A 26,959-nucleotide genomic window follows, 5' to 3' on the forward strand; every position below is an offset into this window, starting at 1 on the left:
AAAAGAACTGTCGGAGACCCAAGAAAAGGTGCTTGAACCACGACTGGTTTGGACTGACGTCGCAGTGTCATTGTCGACGCAAGTCCAACCTTGGAAATTCGGACTCACCGTGGATTCTGCCGCTCAGAAACTTCGACTTGTGCCATCCTTGAGTGTGTTGTGTATTTATGAAGCAATAAAGCTACGTTTGACTTGAACTGCAATATGTCGTTTCTGAGATCGCAGCACAGCGACGAATAGGCCTGCGCGATTCACATTTCTATACTGGAGTACAACTTCTAGTCCAACAGGACTAAAAACGAGGGTGAAAATATACTGACCGGGGATCAAATGTAAAGGACTAACATGCACTCCTGAGGATATAAATACAAGTATCAACGGTTGGTTAGTCCTAAAGGTTTAAATACAAGGACGCAACATCTAGTCCCAGTGGTCTAAATGAAAGTGCGCAACATTTAGTCCCAGGGTTCTAAATGCAAGGGCGAAAATGTTAGTCCCAGAGGGAACAATGCGAGGGAGCAAAGGTTAGTCCTGGGGCTCTAACTTTGATGGGCTAACGGGAGGGGCGGAACCATTGCTCTCATCCCCGTTAGTCCCCCAAGGGACTGATGGTGGTTGCAGCGCCATTGCTCCCAAAATGAACCAAGTCGCGCTTTCCTTTTCCTTAGAGTGTAGCTGCCTTTAAATCTGTTCGATTCGCCTAAACTGAATCAACTAGTTCAGGAGTGTTCGGTAATATCGGGCGTACCTCAAGGCAGTATTTTAGGACCTTTCCTTTTTAACGTTTATGTCAATGATATTGTGAACATTCACCAGACAACTAAATTTGTTATATATGCTGACGATGCGACGCTTCTTTTTACTGCTGATAAGGCACATCAACTTATATCTATGGCCAACACAGTACAAGATAAATTAGGAGTATGGACCGATGAGAACGCTTTAAAAATAAATACTAATAAAACAAATGCTATGATATTTAGGCAAAAATAAAGTTATTTCTCCATTAGAACACATGTTATAAACTCGGTAAATATTGAATTGGTTGAGTCATTCAAAACGCTTGGCGTTGTGTTTTCACAAAACATGTCATGGGACCATCATATTGAGCATTTATAAAATAAACTAGCAAAGGTTGTAAGTCTGGTATATCGGAATCGATATCTATATCCGAGGTCGGTTAAATTATTACTGTATAAATCTATATTTTTTGCTCATTTAAATTACTGCCACCTTGTTTGGGGTACTACCACGGCAACAAATCTTAAGATGATATATTTACTCTAAAAACAAATGTTACGTACAATTGCTCATGTGCCGTTCTGCTCGCATAATGAAAACCTGCTCAGATTGTATAATATATTAAGTATCTACAACATGTATAATTATAGGGCTTCTACAAAGTATAAACATGAATTGTGCAGTAACCAACTTACATAATTGAACTGTCGGGTTTAAACCAGCGCGTTCCCAATTATCAATTTCGAAACCCTGAATATACTGGAATGTACCTAGTTGCCGATTAAACCTAGGAAAAGAAATGTTATGCTACAGATTACCTAAACTGCTTAATTGTTTTATTCACAGTGATGTTCACGTTGACACTATCAGCATAAAAGAATTGCGTGCGTTGACGTGCCATTTTGTTGTAGACGACTAATGTTTTTGCTGTGTGTGTGTGTTTGTCTCTTATCTCTCTCGCCTTGTCACTGCGGCAGAATGCAATTTGGGGCCGAGACCTTGTCAAGGCGTTTCGTGCGGCTTTATTTCTCGGCCTCCACCATTGAAAATGGAAAATAAAGATTATTATAAGAATCTAGAGCATTCAATTTCACCGAAAATTACAAGTTCGCTGCACTGGCGCATTCCATTCATTCCAGTTCTCGACGAGTTGAGACGCTGTTCCTCAAAACCTCGCACTGGCTCCGAAGTCAGTCCAGCGTCCGTGCAGGAGCAGACGATACTCTTAGTCCCTGTCTGCTTGCGGTGCCGTTCTCGGAGCTTTGCTCAAATGTCTGCGACGCTTAGAGTGCACAAAGCGCCAAGACGGAGGTTACATTTCATTGATGAAATAATGCGCCCATAGCAAACGCGGAAGCCAGTTATTAACATAAAATATAAATTAGCTTGATTGTGGTATTGTGAAAGCGTTTACACACTTTCACGTATACATTTGGCTCCCTGTGGTATGTGTTAAATATTGGCTCATGGCAATTGTTTATAAACTCACATACTGTCGTGATCACCTAGTAGAATATCCTTCTGTATCAACTTGGTTTGCGTGCACTTTTAAGAATTACGCTTATTACTGCAATTATCGTCCGAAAGTTTAGACAAGAACTTTCCATAGCCCAGAAGTCCGATTATACAGGTTTGGCGAAACTATGACACTCACTTTTTTCATGTTGCTGGAGGTGAAGGCGGGGGTCAGGAGACTTCTCATCTCCTTCCACCGATCTCCATCTACATAAATTAACTTGAGCTTGCTTTTTTGGTGTTCCCTGAGAATTTTTGCTGTGACCTGTAGGCGTGAAGCTCATGTAAACTACTAAGCACATATGTCCACAAGTCCCCAATAGAGTATTTTTATATCCCTTTACGAATTTCTATGCAAATTTAGGAAATGCAATTTTGTTTATCCTCATTTTTTGATGGGTGGAAGTCGTACAGAAGGACGCCTATACTTGAACGTGTTTAAACATATATAGACATCGCGTTATTCACCTAAATGCAGTGAACAAAAATAGTAAGTTAGCAAAGAATAGTTGAAGAGACGGTTAAACCGTTTTTTGTAACTCACCCCCCTACCGTGAAAGTTGCCGAAATCCTTTATCTGAATCTTCATGATCAAATCCAAATCTTTTACAATAAGCATGGGCGTGACTCCATTGTAAAACCTGCGCCCGTTTTCAGCGCAGGAGAGAAGAAAGCAAAGACATTTCATGTTTAAACCGCTTTTTTCTTAAGCTTATATCCATCAAAAGTCGTGATTGTCACATTGATATCTTGACAACTGATTGTACAACATCAAAAGCAAGTATTGTTTTTACGTATCGAGTCGTTTGTGGCCTAAATTAGGGTTAATCTGCTATAACAATATTTGTTTGAAAAAGTACAGCTTACCCTACTATGTCTCCGTACTTATTAACCCATTCTTCGAACAAACGCACTGCTCCCTGGAACACGACAGGAAGTTAGCGAGACAAAAACTCATTCTTACAATCGAGAAAACCACTCTGGGATGTATCGAATAGGTGTTCCGCGCATGTCTTTGGTGCCATACTCTTAACGACTAAGCATTCACAGCCATGGTAATGATACACCAAATGACATGAAAAACCGATTGTCCACACTGGTTTATTTTTGTATGTCTGTATCTTCCAAAGCCGCCTTAAACATCAACAGCAAGATGCCGCCTTTACTTTTGCTATGAAGGCGAGTACAGGTCAGCTTGGGCCAGTACATTGTGCCTTTCCTCCCTTTTCTTCATCACCTTTTAGGCACTTATTTTGGTACTTGTACACCTCCTCTTGTTATATTTATCTCGATGCAACCACATCAGGTGTTTACATAAAATCATCACCTTATTCAGCAAGTGTCACCAGGTGAAAATATTCAGTGACACACTTGGTGTCGCCTAAAATTTGGAAGGGAACAACAAGTCTACAAACATTAAACATAATTAGAGGCTTTTGTGAAGAGTATCGTCCGTCCATTTAGGCAGTTATCCAGTGAAACTTTCATTTTATACTGAACCAAACAATGTTATTGGAAGAAGAACCCCCTCCTAGATAATTCCTATCTCAAAGCTGGTTGCTGAATACAAGGTTCTAACAATAGCTTTATAATAAATCACGAATCAATTGATGACTAATCGATTCCGACTGAAACCAGTGTAGCACAACACGAGATAAATATTAAGGAAACGAACGTACACTCCGCAAGACAGTCTTCTGTTACATGGCTTCTACTTGTGAGATCGTTGGACATTTACCTTTTCAATGAGCTCAGATATGTTTCCGGTGAACAGACTAGGTGCCGGACCAGGTATTCCAGTGTTCTTGAACAAGGAAAATCGCTGCCGTCTCCGCCTGTTTAAACATCATTTATTTTATACCTTAAAAACAACATTCTGCAATGCTTTCGAAAGTTAATATTAAGTGTTTAGCCCTATACTTGCAGGTTTTGTCTCCCCATACAGAACGCAAATCGTGTTCTCAGTAACGCTGTAGCATGCTCTGTAAAGTCTTTTTTTTTTATATAAAGGCACACTACTTGATAGGAAAGTAATTAATCGATGTCTGCATGCTCTAAAACTATGACATATTTCTGCAGGTGTACTTTTTGAGAGACGGCGCTACTCGGTGGCACCTCGACCTCGCACCGTGGGGTCACTCTTTTTGAGCGGCCTGCTCGGCCTTAGCTTAATGAGAACTGCGGCTTCTAGATAGCAGTGTTCGCGATAGAGAGCTGTAGATTCGCCATTCTGCAATAACGAAAGAGCATATCAAAACAAAAGTCGCCTAAAAACTATTTAAATTTACACGCATTCGAAAAGGCAGACCTCAAGATCAAACATTGTTTTCATCGCTTGCTCATACGTGCCTCCCCAGAATAAATAATAAAAAAAAATTACAGCCCAGTTGTTTGGGGCAGAAAACAAACTAGGAGTGAAACAACACGGGAACGCGTTCTAGCATACTCGGGCGTGGCATTCAAATAGTGTATCGTAAGCAAAAACACAGGAGTCCCTGGTCGTCGCACGTTTTTAATAACATGCCACCATAATTAATCGTTGGATTAACTTGTCGTGTGAACTGTGATAATGGGTTCGCCAGCATTTGAGACTCGGGTGTTTTTATATAGCAAGACCGCAAATCTCAATTGCCTTCGAGGAGACGTAGATTTTTCATTTTAAAAGCTGCACTCTCCAAATTCTACCACATATCTCGATAATAAGTATAAACAATATCATAAGTATGCTCGAAGCGTTGCACAATTGGAGCTCTCGTGAAAGTTGCTTCAGGTGTAAAACCGATCGTACATCAGCACTGAATGAAGGTAAGGCAGTTTTGATTGGTCATATTTTGACGTTCAGAGTCAAACACGTTTCAATGTACAGTAGCCCCCCCCCCCCTCCTCCCCCAATACAAAAATAGTTTTTTTTCAACACCCTAATAAACTAGGCTTGTTAAAATGCTCAGTTTCCGCCCAAATACAGCGCCTGCAGTTGAAACCAGATGCCAATATTAGTTTTATAACGAACTATTATATTTATTCGAGAGTTGGAAGCGATTTTCGAATATTCTCCATGGGAAAATTATTGCCACCAGAGCACACGAAAATGTGCGGTTGATTGAGTACCGAAGAGCCCCATTTTCTCATTAAACTTTACACGTATAACGTTTGAGCAAGACAACTGTTCTGAAATATTGGCGTCTGGTCTGCACCGCTAGCACAACATTTTGGCGGAGGGGATGTATACTTTATTTTTAGGGAGAAAATAACGCAATAAAGTGCTTTGGGAAACACGTTTTAGAGGTAGGAGGCTTTCGTGGCATTTATTTATTTATTTACCTTAAAGGTCTTCACGGGCATTACACAGGAGGGAACATAGTATAATAATTTGAGAGAACCAAACCCAGAAGCAACGCAGACCAGAAAGAAAAAAAAGATGCATTGTAGCTTTTTCTTATTATTTTTTTTTAACTGAATACTATTTTTAGTTTTGCCTAGCTTTCTTTTTAGCTCTGACTGTCTAAATGTTGTGTTTTTCTCCAACGGAAATCTCCGTGAAGTAGCGTCTGGTCCGCCGCCAGGAATTTCTTCTTCGAAGTCTGTGAGCACATAATGACCGGAACCAGCCCTAAGTTGGGGACGAATTTGAGCTCAACTCGCTTGCACAAGACGCAGAAAGTTTCTCACTCATCCCCTCACATGGCAGCAGCGCTGTGAGGAGAGGATGACCTCAGCAGATCTACGCTGAGAAGGTTCTCGGAGCGATCATTTTAATATATCTTCTTTTTGAGTCGACCATCCCAATGAGGCTCGAACTTCTCATGAAACTAGAACAGGTGAGGGGAATACTAGCCACAGGCCACCCAGTTGCAGATATCCTCTTTCGGTCTTAAAAGCCGTTACGATCAAGTCGGTACTCTCTTCGGGGTGGGGCATGGCAAGCAGAAAAACACAGAAAAGGGGAAAAAATATTATGTATATACTAATCTCAGATAAACAACAGTATGCACACCGAAATGTCCTCATTTGAATGAAAAGGAAAAAAAAATTGGGGGACGCTTAAGCTTCGCCTTTAAGAGTGGAAGGCGGTAGCGTTATCGGGCCCCGTTCGCAAAGCCTCATAATTAACCCGCGCTCGTTCCTGAGCCGTGCAAGCGTGTGTGCGTGGTATAGTAGGCAGCGTCACGTGCCACATGTTTTCGAGTAAAGGTTGGCGCCAAATTTGTCGGATAAAAGTTCCGCTATATTTGGCGGGAAAGTTTTCCGCTAAATCTGGTGGGAAAATTGCTCGCTCTATTTGGCGGGAAAAATTTTCGATAAATGTGGCGGCAAACGTTTCGCTAAATTTGGCGGGAAAAAGTTTCCGCTAAATTTAGCGGAAACTTTTTCCGCCAAATTTAGCGGGTCGATAGGGTCGTGACGTCACACATGACTGCGCGCAGTTGCATTATGGGATCTTTTTTGGTCCCAGCGACGCCGACGCCGGCATTTTCGCGACACGAGCACCTAAACGCTCTCCCGTTAAAGATAAAATTCGTTCCCTCGACCATGCCACCAACTTTACGCAGGGAAGTGAGATTGCGTCCGGCGGGCCTCAGAGGCGTGCGAGACACTAGCACAAGCCAGACTCTGCGTGGTTTGTGGCAGTTTTTTAGTTGTGCACCGCAGATATTAGCCAGGGCGATACCTAGCGAAAGAACGCTCCGCACTGCTCTTGCATGGCTCTCGCGTAATGCGTGACGTCAATGAGGAGAGCGGACACATTGTATGACGTCACACCGCTCACGTTCTGCCGGAGCCCAATCCTTCCAGGGATACTGCGCTACGCAGTTCGCTGTAGTGTCCGAGGGCTAACGCACCGACGCAGGTTCGACCCCCGCTGGGGCTCGAAGATTATGCATATAACCCTGAAGTATGTAAGGCTCCCAGTGTGTCCATTTTTCGTGACCCTCGTTCATGATGATTTCATCATTTAAAAAAAAAACCTACTGATAAAATATATTCCGTGTTTAAAACAAAAAAGCGCGAAGCAAGGAGGTTATAATGGGCAGGAGGTGGAGTCCGTATTCACTATGCACGAGGGAAGTGGAAGGGAAGTAGGCGTGGCCACGAATTGCCTTCCTATTCTCTCGGCTAGTGAGGCGATTCATTTCCTGTATTTTTTTTTACAAAGCTTTTCATTTTTTATTACATTTTCAGGCAATTTTCCAAACTCAGTGAACGGACGCCGCCATGAAAATATGGGGCAAACATACGCGTTGCCATGGCATTGCCGTGGCAACGTGAGTGTTTGCCGCATACTTCCATGTCGGCGTCCACATAATCAGTGTCGAACAGGCCAGATTTGGAGCCCAACATTTGCCTGACCAGCGTAGGAAGTCGGTGTGTATAGGACGCTCTCGTCTCCGCGCCGCGCGGTTTTGGAAAGCGAGCATGTCAGTCGTCGTGCGCACGAACGCAGAGATTGGCACCGCAGGTTGAGAAAGTCCCTGCTTCCAGAAGGTGTTGGTTTCCTTTTGCCATGATGAGAATGCAAGTTCGCACCAAAGCTTCTTTTGGTGCGCCCATCTTATCGAAACCCAGCCGCGAAGGCGAGCAGACGAAGCAGACCGCAGGCACAGAGCAGGCGTATAGTCTAACCCTAACGCAGTTGACCGAGCGGCGAGCAGTCCATGGACCATGGGAGCCTTGGTTGGATTTAGGTTGTATAAGAGCGCGTCGGTGCGCAAAGCAGTCTGGGATTGAATGTTTTTCCGGCGTCGCTGGGCATGACGTCATGCCAGGTCCTGCCCTATTTAAATGTCATTGACACAAGGTTAGTGCGTATCGGGTGTCCCCAAAGGAAAGAGAGGCCATTCAAGAACAAGTGAAAGAAATGCTCAACGGCGATACCATCTTGCCTTCAAGCAGCCCGTGACCTCTCCAGTCGTCCAGGTGAAAAAGAAGGACGGAACGCTTCAATTCTGCGTAGGTTACCGGCGGATCAACGCGGTGACGAAGAAAGACGTGTATCCGCTCCCCCGCATCGACGACACACTGGACCGGCTGCGCCATTCCGCCATTCCCACTACTTCTGACGGCCCTAAAGAGTGGCTTCTAGCAGGCAGAAATTGACGAACGGGACCGAGAAAAGGCTGCCTTCATCACGCCCGATGGACTGTACGAATTCAAGATGATGCCCTTCGGACAGTGCACTGGGCCAGCAACTTTCCAGCGTGTCATGGAGACCGTACTGGCAGGCCTCAAATGGCAGAGCAGTCTCGTTTACCTGGACGACGTCGTGGTATTCTCGGTAAACTTCGACGAGCACTTGCGACGCCTTCGGGCCGTTCTTCAAGCAGTGAGGACCGCCGGACACACAATCCAGCCGACGAAGTGTCGGTTCACCTAAGGCAAACTGGAGTTCTTAGGCCACGTTGTGAGCAACGAAGATGTTCATCCTGACCCCGAAAAGACTCGTGCCGTAGCGGCATTTCCACCGCCCACCGTCGAGAAGGCCGTCCGAAGATATATGAGATTTTGTGCGTACTACAGGCGGTTCGTTCAGGATTTCGCCAAGCTTTCTGCACCGCTCACACAACCCACAAAAGACGCCGTGACCTTCGAATTGTCAGAAGAACAACAGGGATTCGACGAGCTAAAGAGACGACTCCAGTCGCCACCGATTCTTGGCCAATTAGATCAACCAGCCGAAACAGACGTCCCCATGGATGCCAGCAAAACATGACTTGGCGCGGTACTGGTCCAACGACAAGGGGGTACCTAGCGCGTGATTGCCTAGTTAGGCTAGTCGGACGTTGTCGAACGCGGAACAAGATTACTTGACGATCGAGAGGGAATATCTGGCCGTCGTCTGAGCCATCATGAAATTCCGTTCGTACTTATACGGGGGCCGTTTTCGAGTGGTCACCGACCACCACTCGCTATGCTGGTTAACGAGCCTGAAGGGTCCATCGAGACGCCTCACTTGATGGAGCCTTCGACTGCAACAGTATACGACGTGACCGTGGTCTACAAGTCAGGCTGAAAACACAGCGACGCCGACTGCCTGCCCAGGGTCTTTGTCCAGTCAGCTACCGGCTGCGCCAAAGACGAGAACTGCGACGATCGCTTTAAAAAAATTGGGTTGTGTGTGTGTTTATACAGCCTAGAACTTGGTCTGCCTCACAGGGGCGACGAGTCTCCCAGCTGTAGATGAGAAATTTAGCCAGTGCGGTACAGCCGCTAGCCTGGGGTCTTTAACGTGCACCACGCAGTAGTGATACACGACCGCACGCCGGTACGATGCTCATCCAGATCGAAACGGGCAGGGGTGGGGCTCGAACCCAGGATCCCTGGGTTCTGCAGCGCGAGCTTTCGCTCCACGTGCTCCGAGCTGGTGTGAGCTAAACCACTCGGCCACCGATCCCCCCACGACGATCGCTTTGTTGGCTAAGTGAGTGTTAACGGCATGGCAGCGCTCCAACGGGATGATTCTGAACTGCGCGCACTGATCGACCACTTGTAGGGACGTGGGGGAACGATTCCCGATGTCCTTTCACGTGCCCTATCAACATTCGCCGTGCGGCTAAGCCTGCCTTCCAAGCCTGCCATGACGACCCGACATCTAGTCACCTTCGCTACAGCAGGAATCTCGCAAGGACCCGTGAGAAGTGCTATACTGCCACAAGCTCCCGAAGACTGTCCATCTCTACACAACATCGTGCCACGAGAGCCAGTGACAGAAGAAACCGCCGACGAAGCCGGCAGGCCTCCTGCAGCCGATCGCGCCCCGACTGCACCGTTCCAGCAGATTGGAATGGATCTACTTTGACCTTTCCCGCCATCGACGAAGGGAACCCGTTGAATAATCGTGGCAACTGATTATCTCACCCGATACGCCCAGACAAAAGCGCTCCCGTCAGAAACAGTTGTGGAAGTAGCCAATTTCTTTGTCGAGTCCGTCGTCCGTCCGACACAGCTCTCCTCAAGTCTTGATTACGGACCGTGGCTCATGGTTCATGGCGCAACTGACACAAGGGATACTCCGCCTGAGCCACACCGACCGCTGTCGAACCATGGCATACCACACGCAGACCAAGGGACTGACGGAGCGATTAAACAAGACCATCACCAATATGATCTCGATGTACCTGGACGTGGAGCACAAGGCTTGGGATGAGGTGCTGCCCTACGTCACGTTTGCGTACAACACGGCCTTTCAAGAGACCACTGGGATTACACCTTTTCAGCTGGTGCACGGCAGAAAGGTGCACGACGATGCTCGACGCCATGCATCCCCACGACCCGATGGACGACGGCGCTGACGACGCCCAGATGATCCCCCAACGGGCACAAGAGGTATGCCAGCTAGTCCGCCTCCGGGTAAAGGACCAACAACATATCGACGCTGGCCGGTAGAACGTTATTCGCCGCGACGTGGAGTTCCAGCCCGGAGACAGGGTGTGGGTGTGGACGCCTATTCGCCGCCGCAGCCTCAGCGAGAAATTGTTAAAACGATACTTTGGACCCTATATACAAGGTCGTTCGCCGCCTTGGGAACTTGAACTACGAGGTGCTCTTCGACGGAACCCGACCTTCTCGACGCCGCCAGCCACGACCCGAAGCGGTTCACGTAGTTCGACTCAAGCCGTTCTACGGGCGTTAGCACTCTGAGGCTGCATGTTTATCTCGTCTCACCGTATTTTTTATCAGCCTTTTTTGTTTTCCTTTCGCGTTGCATCGAGACGACGCGCTTTTGAAGGGGGATCCGCGCACAGAACCGAGCAAGCAACGCTCGGGTCACGGATTTCCAGAAGATTTCCGTTTATTCTTACGCGGGACGTAACTTTTATCATTTCATCGTGCTTTCTTTTTTTAGAAAGTGCCTGTTCATTCTCATCTCGAACACGCACTCCTCGAAGCTTTTGGGCCGAATTTTCGAGATGGGGACGCACACTAGATAAGGAGCTGCCCGCGGCCTTGTCTAGTCAGTCTTCCGCTCGCTTGCTGTTACGCTGCCAGATCGCCACCCTCCTTTCTGCTGTCTGGACGCTCGTTCTTTAATTTGTTTGGCACAAGTTCGCCGATTAAAGCTTAATTTTCAGTTTACATTTGTTGAGCCGCTTTTCCATTCGCGACAATATTGCTGAGCCCGAGAAATTCTCGCAGTTGTTTTACGTTTGTTGGCTTTGGGAAAGCGGTAATCGCCTCAACCTTGTCAAAGAATGGTTTCACTCCTGAACCGTCAAGACGATGGCCCAGAAAAGACAATTCAGATACGCCGAATAAGCATCTAGCATAATTAATGACGATGCCGTTGTCTCTCAATCGTGTGAGAAGAAGCTGAAGATGTTCCAGGTGTTGTTCTTTTGTCTTACTTGCTACCAGAAGGTCGTCTAAGTATGCATAGCAAAAATGCAATCCCCGTGTGACCTGGTTAATAAACCGCTGAAATGTCTGTGCGGCATTTCGGAGTCCAAACGGCATTCGGACGAATTCGTACCAACCGAAAGGTGCGATTATTGCCGTCTTGGAGATTTCATTGGCTTCACAGGTATTTGAGAATATGCCTTGACGAAGTCGATTTTTGAGAAAATAGGTACCGGGAACGTGTCGGCCACTGTGCCGTTATTTAGAGCCGCATAATCCCCGCACTGGCACCAATCGCCTGTTGTGACTTTCGGTACCATATCCACTGGTGAAGACCAAGAGCTGGTAGATGGTCGGATAATCCCTAGGCTCCTGCATTAAGATCAAACTGTTTCCTCGCGATCTTGAGTCGTTCTGGTGCTAGTCGGAGACAGAGGTCGACATTTTAGATCGCTTTCACTCATCCTCACCCTCACAGCCACACTCACTTCAGCCCCTCCCTCACCCTCACAGCTACACTCACCCTCTGCCCCTCACTCACCACCACACTCAGCTTCAGCCCTTCATTCACCCTCACGCCCCTCACGCACTCACACCCTCACGGCCCTCACACCCCTCACGCACTCACGGTCCTCACAGCCCTCACGCCTTCACGCCCCACAGGCACTCATGGCCCTCACGCCCCTCACGCACTCACCGCCCTCACGGCCCTCATACCCCTCACACACTCATGGCCCTCACACCCCTCACGACCTCACGGTCCTCACTCACCCTCACATTTATGAATTTTTGGGGTTCAGAAACTCCCTCGCCCCCCCCCCCCCCCCTCACCTGTGAGGATGAAAGTGAGTGAGGGTGAGTGAGTGGCTTCATGAGTGAGATTTGCCGAGGTATGGTCGGAGATCGCGAGCGTGGATCGATGATCCGGTGGTGACAATGTGGTGAGTAACTTGGTGCTTCAAAGAACGTATTACATTGCACGGCCGAGTGAGATCAGGAAATTCTTTCAAAGGGTTCTCATATAGATGTTGTTCAGATGTGTTGGGAATGGTGGGCGAGGTAGAGCAGCGACTATTCTTCCTACAGCCAGACGAGTCGCAAGATCAGAGAGCTGGGAGTTGCACATGTTTACCTGCAGACCAAAGAAGGATAAAAGAACGGCCCCCAAAGCAGGGCTATTTACATCGGAAACAAGAAAAATCCACCGGAAAAATTGTGAACGCCAAAATCAAGCGTCAACGATTTCTGTCCGTACATGGTAATGCTGGACTGATTTATTGCTTGAAGCCTGAAGGTTAGATATGTTGCTTTTAAACTTCCGGTCCTGCGAGGAAGGTGGTATCACGCTGACTTGTGCTCCCGTGTCCACAAGGAATGAAACCTTGGTGTTCCTTTAGACGATAAAAAATAAGTGACCTGTGTGGTTGGGCACTTGACCGGTCGTTCCTACTAAGTGCCGCAGGCGTTTTCCTTCGACCATGATCAAGGAGGAGAGCAGTGGTACGTTGGGGTTCCAAAGTTTTGGTGGTACCAGCAGAGTTGAAGTTGTCCAGATGAGCAGAGTGACCTTCACTCGCGGGGGACTCAGGCGCACGTGAATGACGCTGTCTTAGGGCAGCCACCTGTTTCCCAAGTAGCGCGGCGTTTTCTTGCAGGTGTTGAACTTGCGCGGCGGTCGGACATGGCGTGGACTGATGTGGTTGGTGACAGTCGCTGGGGAACTGCGTGACAGTTTGAATGCCGGAGGGCGCTGCATCAAGGAGCTTGACGGGTACGCACCCAGGTCGGGACGCGCTACCTGAAGCCACCGGCGAGACATGGCTGTATAAAAACAATATTCATTGTGTCGCAAAACCGCGTACACTAAACTTTTATGCAAACATCACGCTCCTGTAATTTTCTTCTAATCTCAAACGAAATCCACAACAGAAATAGCTTTTTCTGTTCGTTATTCAGCCAAAACAAAAACACGGTTTCTAAAAGCTCATGGTGACCACAGTAACGAAAACAGATTGTGCCGCCATTTCGGCATCTCCAGCCTGGGAGTTTCGGTACTCCGGTAACATTCAGTGACTGTAGCAGTAGCCATATAAAGCAACTTTCAGGTTTTAACTCGTCGCTAACGGGTGGCGCTGTTGTCGTATTTAGCTTCAAGCACCTGTATCTGGTAAAAGTGGCGCGTTCTTTTTTCCTCTTCTGCCAAGAAAACCTTCCTACCTCACCTCTAACTTCCGGTTTGCGACGGAGGCAAGGACGGAGGCGCCCTCTGGATGTTCCTAAGAGTCTCGATGTCTCGGTGAGCTGGAGCGGCGAGATGCCGGTCGTGTGGGCTTTTCTCACCATCTAAGTGTGTCAGTGACCTCATTTAGAGCCCGCATTCGCATCCGACCGTCCTCTAGATATGCTCGTCCAACCGTGAATCCCGAAAGTGCCTTGTATAATCGTCCCAATCGTCCCTACCGAATTGCATTATCGGCCAGTGTCTCGTGAGTGTCTGTCCACCCTTCGGCTTCACAGGAATTACAAGTCGTTTTTAATCATCCTATGAAACCGCCAAATTGCAACTATATTCTCTACGATTTCGGTTGATTCACTACGTCTTTCTAATATGTAACTTTGGTGAGCTTTCGGGAAGGTTTGGCCTACGAGCTCTAAAAACATTCGGTGGCCTAGAAAGCAAGATGCTTTTTTTTTTCTAATTGGGGAAGCGTTGACGTGGTTGACGCTAAGCTAGAGTTTTTAAGCTGACTGTAGTATTATGAATGATAAAAATCGCTGCGTATCGTTCTGCGTGTGTATTGTGTGCATACCGTAAAAATTGCGACACCACAGGCCTCCTGGTACGGGCTACTCCGTGCCTCTATTTTTCAAGCTGTATTTCATTTAGTACCTAAAGCTTAACAGCTGCGTTCCGCAACTCCGTACAGTTTTTTGTACCAAAAGCAAGCGGGGAAAACGTGGTGTGCTCAATTTCGAGCTAATATTTTTCGACTTGAAATGACAGCTGTCCCGGATAGGCATATAATAGAGGTAATACAGGACGTCCGCTTGAATCTGGAACACGTGCGGTCTTTGGTAGGTTTGTTTGGTTTCCCGCGCGGCATGAGAAACTCTCTTAACCGGCATAGTAAGAAGAATTTTCAATTGGTTACTACATAATTTTAACGCAGAATGTGCTGATACGTTAGTTTCAACAAAAAAAAACTGTAATGCTAGACCCGTAGGGGCTATTATTAAGACGGAAGTACAAGATAACTCCTCAACGGAGACTGAACTTGAGACTAAGTGATTCCCAGCCAGATACCGTAAGCACTACGGTTTGCCTCATCACAGACAATTATTGTTTATGGGCACAGAAATTGAAATATAATATCCACGATGATGTTGGTGATACCGACTGAGCTAAGCAGTTTGTTACGTTTTAACTAGACGAAACAGGTGCGTGGGGTTAGCTAAAAGCTATTTTATGAAGTCAAAATTTACACCAGCTTGATTATGCTGACAAATACCGGGGGACACGGGATGTGTCAATCTGCGTAGGTTTAAACTGTGTGGTTGTGCTTACCGTGCACATATCAGCCCCCCTCCCCCCTCTTTCCACCCTTCCCGGGCCCCATTACAAACAGACAGCATGAGCGACCCACACACTTGAAGCGTATTACAGTAGCTAGAAACAATGATGGGTCCACCGGTCCCTGCCAGCATGATCACAGCTATAGAGTAAAGTTTATTTATGTCCACATAGAAATAATTTAACAGCAACAAATATTTCCTTGAATATGATCAAGGAAATACAATATAGGAAAATGCGGTGTCTTTAAATTAGAGGTATCTCGTTTAAACTTAAAATACACCTTCCTTCGATTGGTGCAAGGTACAATTCAGAAAGTCTGTTTGTATATACTCAATTTAGACTATGTGCTGTGTTTAGTAGATTTATCTAATTTTCCATGTGGTTGAGTTTCTCTTCCAACCGGCATGGTAAAATAAAGATACTTTCAAAGTGTTCCTAAATTATTTTTTTTATTTCTACACAAAATAAAATAACCACCACATAATAATGAATACATTGAATTGGATTTATTTAGGTTTAATTTAGTCTAAGGGTGACAGGGCAAAAGGCAGACTGATTCTGCCTGACTTGGCCCTATCACCCGTTTTCACTGCTCAGCAGGCGAAAACAAAAACAATACACATAAAAGAAGTCCAAGAAGATACAGTAACACATCAACAACAATAAACAAAATAGGGAAACAGCTTGAAAGAATGGAGGACACTGGTAATCTAACCAAGCACGGTGGTCTTATTTAAAAAAAAAAGTAAAAATAGAACTTAGCTGTCGAAAAAAAAATTATAATCTCTGGGGGAAAAAATGGCTTAGTGAGGTACCAGTAACACTAAACATGAAGGTATTCTTCGTGGTTATACTCGCAACAAATTTGGCTAAGCTCGCATCAAGATACGTTCATTTTCATCAGAAAATATTATTTTAGATTAAATCGCCATACAAGCATTGAGATAATCAGGAGTGGTTTTGGGGTGCTGGGAAGTTATTTGTTATGGCCCTTATGGGCTGGTGGCGCATCCATGGCTTAATTGTACCAAAGGAATGCATATATACTTACAAGTAGAACAACGTGAAGGTGACGGCTGTCAACGCTGTGCATACAAGGACCCACATGTCAACTGAACCCTTGTCAGCAAATTGGGCCAATTTTTCTATGGAATCTTAAGATAGAAAAGGGTGAGAAAGATACCGATAATACAAAAATTATCTCTCCATGTTCATTATGCGAACTCTGTATTCATCTTTGCCTTAAAAGAGTAATGTCACACACACAAAAAAAAAATCGAGATAACCATTACGCTACATTATAATCGATGAGGAAATATATGAGATATCTGCCATACCACACTCTCTGCTCTACATATCTACTCGTGCCCAAGGTACCCACACATCTTAGAAACCTGGTCGAACTCCCTAAGACGGAACCACACTCCTTTTCATCCGGCATTTCTCTCATCTGATACTCCATTAGTTTCACAGCGTCAACTTTTCACATCTTTATTTCTATCTGGCCTGACATCATTACTTTAAAGCCAATATAGTAGCAGTGACTAACTTTGAGATTTAACACAGCATTCACCATAGACTGGCGCTCTTTGGCCCATAGGTATACCCTTGCGCCAATAAACAGTAAATAGTAAGTAAGTAAGGATGTTATAATATATACACTTCCTAGAGAAAGTTGCGAATAAAGCATCAATTTTCGATTTTGATAATTTTCAATAAAACGAACATGAACGTTTATAAACCACGCGTTGCTGGGTATTGTGAATTCTTGTTGAAAAAAAATTTAAAGACGTTTAGAGTTTTCTGTAATGCGAAATTAGAGCGCAGCTCTTGAGAAGGAGGAGGGGAGGGTATGCACCTCCTCCCCCTCCCCTCCTCCTCCGCTCCCATTTAGAGAAAAATTTAGCGGAGAAATGTTCCCGCTAAATTTAGCAGAAAATTTAGCGAAAATTTTCCGCTAAATTTAGCGAGAAATTTAGCTAAAATTTTTCCGCTAAATTTATCGGGAAATTTTTCCCATAATGCAAGGCGCGGTTACGCTCGGTTGGATTAATCCCACAACGCAACGCGCGCGGTTACGCCGCCGCCGCCTCCGCTCAATAAATACGCATTGGAAGAGGCATCAGAGAGGCCACCCCAATGGCAGCTGATGTGACGTTAAAGGAGCAATGCAACAATTTTTGTACTTTGCGCAAATACCGCTTAAAACGGATCCCTGCCGTTAATGACCTATAAAACACGCGTTCGTTTTTCACCCCACGCAATAGAAGACTCAGGAAAAAGTTAAAGAAAAATGAGCAGCGTTCACCCCCTCAACTCGCAGCCAGAACAAGCGGCCACGTGATCTGGAGCCGATTATATGCCGCCAGTGTTGATCATAGCCACGCGCTGGGGTTGGCAAAGCGCAGGACACGCGCTGAGTTCCAGACATTGTTATGGCTCGGCTGTTGTCGTCGTTGCAGCGATTGGACACGGGTCACAACCCGAATGCTTCTCGAGCTAGCAATTGTCACGAGCACAAGTCGAGTGCCCACGCAATGGTCGGGTCCAATCTATGAACCGCATTCAAATATCGTCACTTGGGTGTACTGCGATCCCCGAGTTACGTCATCAAATTTTGCAAAGGAGAGATTGAATGAAAATGATCGCTTTTGTCCTTGAAATTACACCGCAGCAAAGGAGTTTCTTGGCCAATGGCGTTGCGTGTGAGTATCCTTGAGTCCCTGGTGTGCCAGTAAGCTCGTGTACAGAAAAAAACATTCCAAATGAATATCGTTGCACAGCTCCTTTAATGCGAGCCACGTATGGGGCGCATGTCCAACCGGCGTACCCCTGGTGGCTAAGGTGAAAACTACACCACTGGGGACAACAAGAATTCAGCTCGAGGGTTTTGTATCGGGTAAACACCAAGCTCCGCGAAAAACAAGCTACACAAACCACATCGTATAGTGCCGTCTGCTCGCCAGAAGAAATCAAAGAAATCAACTTTGAGAAGTGTACACACTCAGAATGTTTAGAAATTGACAGGTTAGCACGCGTATCTTCGTTGCGTCGGAAGATAGCGAAGCGAACGAACCCCGAAAATGGCACAGACCAAAAAGCTGGGATGATCTCTGCATAGCTTTAACTGACTTCACATCTGCTGCGATTGTAGTATAGCCTCGCTGCTACTACAATTACACTGCCTGAAAATTACCTTACACTGCGTACAATTCATGCCACCGAATTTGTTTTTCTCGAAAAGAGCAAGTAGAAACGACTTCCAGCGTGTCGCATTGACGTCACAGACAAGCCACGCATCGCGTAAAGCTTATAGTACGAACGCTCCCACCCCGCGAAGGAAGTTGGAAGGAAAGTATCTACGGACAGATCAACAAAACCATAAAATACACATATTCAGTATTTCAGAAAGACGTTCTATGAACGCAAAGCAAAACAGTTTGCTTACGTTAGAAATTTTGCTTGCCATGGATGATACACCAGACGTAACGAACCGCAGTCAGCAAAAGAGCTCATATGAATTGGTAAAACAAAACAAAAACTAAAAACGACCCAGTTTATACAGCCCTCGTGACAGCAGACTGAACGACTACAAAATAATTCCGTGAATCCCGAGCTGCACTTTTCCCTCTTGTATTTACTCTGTTCGCAATTAAGAGCCAACACCTGCTGTGGTTCGAGCTAACTGTCGAACACAGTCGACGCTTGCTTGGCGTAAAAACTGGCGAAGGAATAGTGTGTGGAAATTTAGAATTGCCCACATCAACCCCGCGTTCTGGGTTAAAAAAGAACACTTGCCCTGAGATGACCGCAATGACACAGACAGGGGGACAGAGAAGGTATCGAGCTACCATACCCATCCAGTATGTGGTTGCCCTACCGGGGATCTCCAAACGTTTTGGCTAAAGGACCGAATTAGGGTCTTTCACAGTTTTGAGGGCCGCAAAAAAAATAAGGAAATAGGAATGATAAAATACTAATTAAATAGACCCAAAATAAACATTTAAATGCAAAAGTTTAACCTAGAGCAAAGTGTGAAAAGAAATAATGTGAGTGAACACGTATTTACTTAAAGGGCAACTCCGCTTCATTTCTGTTTTTGAAAAACAACAATGCCGTCCTTTTGTCACTTATTCTTGTGTTCATTTATGCGACAAACCACCCAAGCGACAGTCGCAAAGGGGTGAGAATCTGATATTTCTTCATCGCTGCCACGACTATCCGAGGACCACCTGACGTTCACTTGTAAGAAATGGCTTATAAGCCGTGACAATTTTTATCACGCGTTTTAACATTGAACTTAAGACCAAAGACTGAGACAACGTGGACTGAACAAGCAATGCTTCATAAGATTCAAAGATAATAAGCAACTATTTCACATCATTTTGAGCGGAACACATGAGCACACGTAGATCAGGCAAGGAAAAAGTTGTAATAGTTTACAGCACGGCATTGAAATAATGGTTACAATGTGCAACGCACACATGGTTACAATATGCAGCGCATTATCCTCTTGAGGGTAAACCATCTGAAACCCACACGCTCATAACAATACATTTAACCGACAGCTGCTTTCTGACAACCAGCTAAGTCTCGACTGAGCTGGGTATTCGAAGGGAAAGACCCATGGTTTCCCGGGGGGCGTATCTGGTTCACGCACACATACAGGGTGTTTTTGTTTTATTCTTTACAGAAATTTACATATTTTACAAAAAAAAAAGGATGTGGCAGATATGTGGATGTCGTCTTTCGTTTTATCTGTCGGGCTCGGCGGAAAATAAATGGGTGAATAACCGTTGCAATGCTTAGTAATTAACCAAAATCTGTTAGTTAACTTGTTTATTAACGAGTCATTATTAAAGGCAAACACAATTTCGACAATTCGCGAAAAGGCAATGAGGTTCACGAAATGTATCGTAAACGTTTGCCTTTCTTCGCTTGATTCAGAAACCGCGTTATGAAAATAATACGTAGAATAGTGACTTGGTTGTCTTGACGTGTGGCGCCGGCGAGTTCACCGAAGACACGCTGTTGAATTAGTGACGAGGGTACAGAAACAACTGTGTCATTCTTCTACGCATCAATATCAGCACAACCTCATTCCCACTTTCAGCGCGCGGTTTTCTAATTAAGCGAAGAAAGGCAAAATTTTAGCGATGAATATCTCAGGACAGAACGAGCGGGTTAGTACAGATAATTAAGCTTGAGGAAGAAAACGAGAAGGAACAGACAAACACAACAAAAACGAGCGCCGTGTTGCTTTCGCTCAAAGCTCGTTGTTTGTTCGCGAACTTTCTAAATTGGGTTGGCCTTTAATAATGGCTCCCTTCAAAGCTGTAATTGCAACACGGCCCATTAAACCTTTCCCTATCGCAAAATTAAAAAAAAAAAAAAAAAATTTGAAAATACCGATTTTTTTAAGTGCCCTATACTTTGTTTCACCTTGTGTTGTACCGCAGGAAAGGCTACATGCGCGAGCTCCTTGCTCTAGGGCACATCTCGGCGGCACAAGCTCCCGTGCATTAACGGCAGCTGCCAACGCTATGAGCTCGCGCTTCTAGCCCTCGCTGCGGTACAACATGAGGTGAAACGGAGTGAATAAAATCGTGGTATTGACACGTGCACCACTCAAAGTGCAAAAAAAAAAAAGGCGGGCTGCGTGATTTTTTCCGGATAACTCGACTACAGCGCCGCCACGAACTGTCAATACACGCGCCCTCACGAGCTCCCGTTGCCGAGCCGCTCCCAACGCTACCCAAATATTCTAGTACACAGTAACGAAAGCGCAAAAAGGCATGTCGGATTGCCTTGGCTTTCAAAGCGTCTTTTGCCGGATCAGAACGGTGGCGCCCTCTAGATTCGTAAATGTCTTGGAGATGAAATTCTACCGTAATGTTCTCTAAGGGCAGCCGTTCTCACGTTGGCGGCCGCCATTCGCATCTTCCGAGTCCCGTGGATCGGCAGCCATGAAGTTTGTCCGCCGGTTGAGCTTGGGGCGCCCGGAGCCCTACGTGCCTCCCGTGACCTTTTTAGGTCCCAGGCATCCGGATGCCGGGGCTCCCAGCGCACAGCTGTTGGCCCTGGGCTCGGACCCCCGGGCACTCCTGCGGCAGCAGATGCCGGCAGAAGGCCTGAGGGCGTCAAAGTCGGCCTTGATCAAGGGACTCCCAGGCAACCGCAAGAGCGACAGATCCACCGGGGAAAGCTACCAGTTTGTAAGGACCATTAACCTCCAGGGGCGCGAAGGCGCTCTCGCTTTACCCGGGCCCGTTTGCTCGAGGGACCCGTTCTGCAGAGGCGGCCGTTCGCAACTGTCACGACCTATAGAAGGGATTCACTGGACGGCATATTTAGTGCACTATCCACTGGCCATGCTCAGAAGGAGCTCACACTTCGCAAGACCGGCGACCTCGATGAACGCCATCCGCACGCGCGAGCAGCTATACGCTCAGCTATGGCTAAAGCCCCTGTGTTCGTGTTAGAGAAGTAGCGTGAAATGCGCCCACGGACGAGGCCCGTAGAAATGTTAGGCCGCACAGGCATATCCCGCATCCCTTGCGACCCTTGAAAGCAATTGACGGCGCAGCACTCTCGCTCGAGGCACGTGTCATGCACGTTCACACAACAATGGTTGATGGTACTTGTGAGAAACGCGAAGCGTGAGTTTTATTCGCAACTTTAACGACCTATAGGGGGAGCACTGGTGCCTATGAAAATGGTCGTCATCTGGACGATCGTCGTAGAATAGCAGTAGGAGGCTCGGGTCTGCGACGCGTAAATAATGATAGCTTCACTATAGATACGAGCAGTATTAAAGCCTCGCTTCATTGTTTCACGTCAGGCAAGCCCATTTATTATGAGGCCAATCGCCCCGGAGCTAGGGAGCGAGATTCTCCCACCTCGGTGCCACCATCGCTGAAAGTTGCGTATTGGGCACCTATATGAAATGGCTGTCATTCGGATGATCCTCGTGGAACAGCAGTGCGAGGTTGAGTATGCGACGGGTTAGGAATTCTCGTGTTAGCCCCAAGTGAATAATCCAATTTGTATAAGAAGTGTGTTGATCCAATAAGTGCATATGATCAAATAAGAGCATATAAGAACATATAAGATTCTTATAAGAACATAAAATACTCTTATAAGCACATATGACACTTTTATAAGAACATATAAGGAGATATAATAAATATATAAAACGTTTCTTATAACTTGTTATCTTATATTGTTCTTACATGTTCCTATACGGTTCTTATATGTGCTGACATGGTCTTATTTGATCATATGCGCTTATTGAACCATGAAATTTTTTAAGCAATTAAGATGTTTCACTAGGGAGCAAGCACCTTCCTTGTGAAACCTATCAACTATAGGAGCTAGAACGCGCGATCGTCGCACCACGGTACCCATCGCTGAAAGTCGCATATAGCTGAGACGAGCTTCCGCGAAAGCCTGTACAGAGTAACCACTTTTGAGCGGTGCTGAACACCACTCTGAACTCGCAAGAAACATCCTTCCGTTTCGTTAGAAGTCCGTGACAGAGCGAAACGAGCGTCCCGAAGCCGTAGCTCAAGATCAGGAAGCGACACTTCGAATCGTATACGCCGATCTCCAATTGCGCCCGCTCGGCGCACCGCGATCCACCACAACGGTAACGCCCAACAAGAAGAAATGGCTGCCGATACCCGTAAGCGCAGCTTGTCTATACGGGCAGCCTCAACCTTTGATTCAGACAAACGTGGACGGGGCAAAAGGCGACTCATGTATCAGTCAGCCTACTGCCGTTAAAGGCGCTCATACATGGTTGAGTTGGAACTGTTACTGCTGAACGTGTACTGAGAGTGGGCTTCCGCAACGCTTTCGTCTAGTACGCAATTTTAAGACTATCCTTCTCGGCAGACGACCACTGGGAACTCGTTCTGAGCATTGAGAGCAACGCGCTCAAATACGGCGTCCAGCGAAGGACTTGCATTGACGTCACGTGAGCTGATATTGCGGTGGCCTCACTGCTATTAGCGTACTATATTGCAGCGTGCAATTTACACCACTTTACTCCACGGCAAGGGCAAGTAGGAATGACCATCATCATCATCTAAACTCTGAGAAAAAAAAAAAATAAAAACGGTGTATTTCCTAACCAGGCGCGTAAGGGTACCTCCGGCAGGCTTGCAATACGTGTTTGCTCGCACGAGCAGAGACCGGACCCCAGCCTATAGCTTCGGATCGCGTGGCATGGATAGAGTTCCTCAGTGTTGCTGGCTTGCTGGGCTGGTGACCCTGCAGAGTGGGGACAGCTCTGTCGTCTGCTACCGGGATCGCCACCTTGCCTCCCAATCTATGCAGCCGTTTAATATCTATTTACGCAGTTATTGAGAATCCATCTTGTGAAATGACGCGGGAAAATGTTAAGAACACGGAACGTCACGCAACGTTCCATCAAGTATGCGTTTGTTTTCGGCGCCGGTCAGGAGGCAGGGGGCGAAAAGGCGGCCACGTTGAGAGAAAGGTGGTTCTTGTTTTCCCAAAGAATGTCGGTATACTCTAGCAACCCGAAGGAAAAATCCATCAATGTAACCCTGTTTGGCAGTCAATGTTTTCTAGTGGACCGCTGACTGTGCCTGACTGTACGTCAAGTATGTCTGATTGGCCAACAAGTTACTCTGACCGACAGTCAGACTCCAGTCAGACTCCGCTTGTCGGCTTTCTGATGGTTTCCTGGGGGCAGTCGGCCGCCACGAAATGTCATCAGGATGTCTTGGTGGCGATTCTGACTGTACATCGATTGTCTCTGACTGTACGTCAAAAAGCTTTGACGTGCAGACAGACGGACGGTCAAAGGACGTAAAGTTCGTTCGGATACCACTATTTCGTCAAATCTATGATTACGAAAAGTAATCTATGCACGAGAAAACGATTTCGGGACGTGAGCCCATAAAACCGCTGACGTTAGAGATATGACACGCAACCGACCGACAACCTTGATCAGAAGCCCGCCGAAGCGCCGAACACGACACTTCGCTTTGTCCATAGAGACTTCGCCGAGCTTTCATGAACGATCGCTCTCGACTCGTTTTGTTTGCCCGCTTGCTCCAACCTGTCGATCCTGCCCGGGCTCTACAATGTCTTATGTTTTAGTAGAATTTCTACTCGACAAGACCCAGCCTGTTGTGAGTTCCGACGATGTAAGGGACTTTAGCGGTGTAGTTGAAGACGACAAGGTGTACCAGGTCTACTGGGCCGGTGACGCGCGAACAAAAGGATCGTTCTACGACGCGAAAGTACTCTACATGGCAGGTGAGTAGAACTGAAGTACGGCGAGTGATGTACGAGTGCTTTGCATAACACGCTGACGGCTTAACTGCATTTGCAGCCGAAGCATCTCGTATAAGACGAATAGTCAAATCGAGTTTCCAAAGCGGAGGCATAGCATAGGGGTTAAGGTGCCCGATTTGTACGCAAGTGGTCGCGACTCGCGGGTTCGATGCGCGGTAGTCCTGCTTTTTTTTTTTTCCTTTTTTTTTTCTCGAACATTTTGTTTTATCGAGGCATTTGGCGATATTTATGAGTGCGTATGGCTTTACTCTTATATAAATGCTGCCCTTGTTGATGAAATTCCCTTGGCAGTGGCAGTCAGACATCACCTGATGGACCATCAGATGACGTCTGATGGTCCATCACGTTCCACCAAGGCTGCTGACTGGCAGTCAGTGTCCCAAATTACGTACCTTGATGGAATTTTCAATAGGGAAGGCGCAGCCAGCAAGCAATAGTGAGGCACTGTAAGCATAGCCAGATTGAGGCGCCCCACAGTTCAGCTCCAACCGTCAAGAACAATGGTTTTTCGCTTATGTGGTCCATACCGGGTGGGTCATCCTGCTTCAGATGGTTGGCGGACCCGTATGCTGCAGCTGCAACCCTTTCCTCAAGCATGAGCAAAGCTGGTGCCCTTTGTGCCTCGCTTGGTTTTGTGCCAGCCTCTCTTTCGAGAGTTTGGCAGGCAACCTGAACTCTTCTTAATATGGATCTCTGTTGCAGCTACGCAGTTTGAGTGGTGTGACATACATGTCCTATCCAGGGACATAAAGAATTAGAGTTTAGTTTTTTAGCTGTAATAGACTTTTTCAACATGCAGTGCCATCTGGTGGCTAGAGAAGACGTTTCCCTATCGAGAAACTAATGGCGGTCAGGAAACTGTATATTAACGGGCACCGCCACTTTCGCGGTAAAGATAGATGCCGATTAGTTCTTCGATCGATTTTTTCTTTATTCTTTTTTTCTGTTTCGATGGTGTGAACGTAAGAACCTATTACAAAACATGAAAGACGTTTACAACTTCCTGTAATGCCGAATTAGAGCGCAGCTCTTGAGGGGGAGGAGAGGGTATGCCCCTCCTCCTCATCTGTACCCTCTCAATCTTATATATATATATATATTCTGGTATTCTCGCTCACCGCTTTTTCAGAGACAGGGAATGTAGTTCTCACATTGGAAGCTCCACCCTGTCTAAGTTCTGCCGGTGCCAGGAAAGCAGGATCAAGGCGGTAGAACGAGACAGCGTTAATGTCAACACTTTGACGAAGCACATCATATTCCCGATGTCATTCTACTTGCTCTCGGCTCTGTCAAAGAATGCTCGGCGTTTCTCATTTCCTCAGCATTAGTCTTGAGCGTGCTCCCCCGAGATGGCATAGCAGAACAGTGAGTGCACGAGGCCCACGGGGACAAGGGCATCTTTTCCTGCATGACTGGTATGAAGTTTTTCTTTCTCTTGCGCGAAATATTTGGTGAGTGCCGTGGGCGAGAGATACAGAGCTACCACAAACAATCCGTTGTCGACCTTGGCGGCACAGAGTTTACCAACTTTGTCTGACGTGCCACGGAGTTCGATGGGTACAGCACAGGCCCGTACCCACGTAATGGCCACTTGGATAACCAGTACGCCATGTTTTCTTTACTTGCCTTTCTGTGATTTATGAATGGTAATATCACTTGCCTGCACAACGGGTACCTGGCATCTCTCCTCCCTTCTCGTTTCTCCCTCCTCCTGCTCCTCCCTCCTCCTCCTCATCCTCCCTCCTCCACGCGTTGCATTATGGGAAACGTCCCATGATGCAACGCGCGGGACGCTCGTGACCCCCTCGACGTCACTTGTGACGTCACGTGGGACGTTATTATAGGAAATGTCCCATAATGCAACGCGCGGGTCACGAGTGAGACCCGCGCGTTGCATTATGGGGCGTTTTCCATAATGCAACGCGCGGTTACGCCGACGGCGACGGCGACGCCTCTCAAGCCGGAAACGAGCGCCTAAGAGCTGCGCTCTAAAAGGTGGAGACCCATAATAATAATAATAATAATAATAATAACCTTTATTTGGACTTCTTGAGTCACGGGTGTGTGGGCAAAAGGTAAACAAACTTTACCTGACAAGGCCCCCCACCCTTATACATCGCACAGCAGAAAAAAGGAAATGGTCATAATACAAACAGACCAACCGGTTGCAAGCATAGAAACATGTGATTGAGATATGCACATTAAACAGGGAAATATGTTTTACAATCAAGTTTCAACTTGAATGCACAGAAATATAACGGATGGCGTGTGGCTAGACGCTTCTCACAAAACTACGAATACAAATACAGAATACCAAATAGATACCATTTATACATACATGCATTCATACACATAGAAACAACTATTCAGAGGCGTCCAAAAGTTAGCGTTTGATGGTCTTTTTGAATCTAGGTTATGCAGTAGAAGATCTTAATTGTTCATCCACACAGGGATGTCCATCTAAGA

General features: G+C 46.4%; 1 protein-coding gene across 1 annotated transcript in view; it reads right to left on the reverse strand.

The window, feature by feature from the left end:
• Positions 1-16,270, reverse strand: part of LOC8023118 (cytochrome P450 3A4) — a 33,665-nt gene extending 17,395 nt beyond the window's left edge. The window contains exons 1-5 of the mRNA XM_029982789.4: positions 16,215-16,270; positions 3,995-4,091; positions 3,124-3,176; positions 2,801-2,897; positions 2,396-2,521 (exon numbers count right to left, since the gene is read on the reverse strand). Coding sequence (XP_029838649.2) covers positions 2,396-2,521; positions 2,801-2,897; positions 3,124-3,176; positions 3,995-4,091; positions 16,215-16,270 — 429 coding nt within the window. The remainder of the gene's footprint in view (positions 1-2,395; positions 2,522-2,800; positions 2,898-3,123; positions 3,177-3,994; positions 4,092-16,214) is intronic.
• Between the last annotated feature and the right edge of the window lie 10,689 nt (positions 16,271-26,959).

The sequence above is a fragment of the Ixodes scapularis genome, unplaced genomic scaffold (assembly GCF_016920785.2).
Source record: "Ixodes scapularis isolate PalLabHiFi unplaced genomic scaffold, ASM1692078v2 PGA_scaffold6__148_contigs__length_123643588, whole genome shotgun sequence".
NCBI classification, from domain to species: Eukaryota; Metazoa; Arthropoda; class Arachnida; order Ixodida; family Ixodidae; genus Ixodes; species Ixodes scapularis.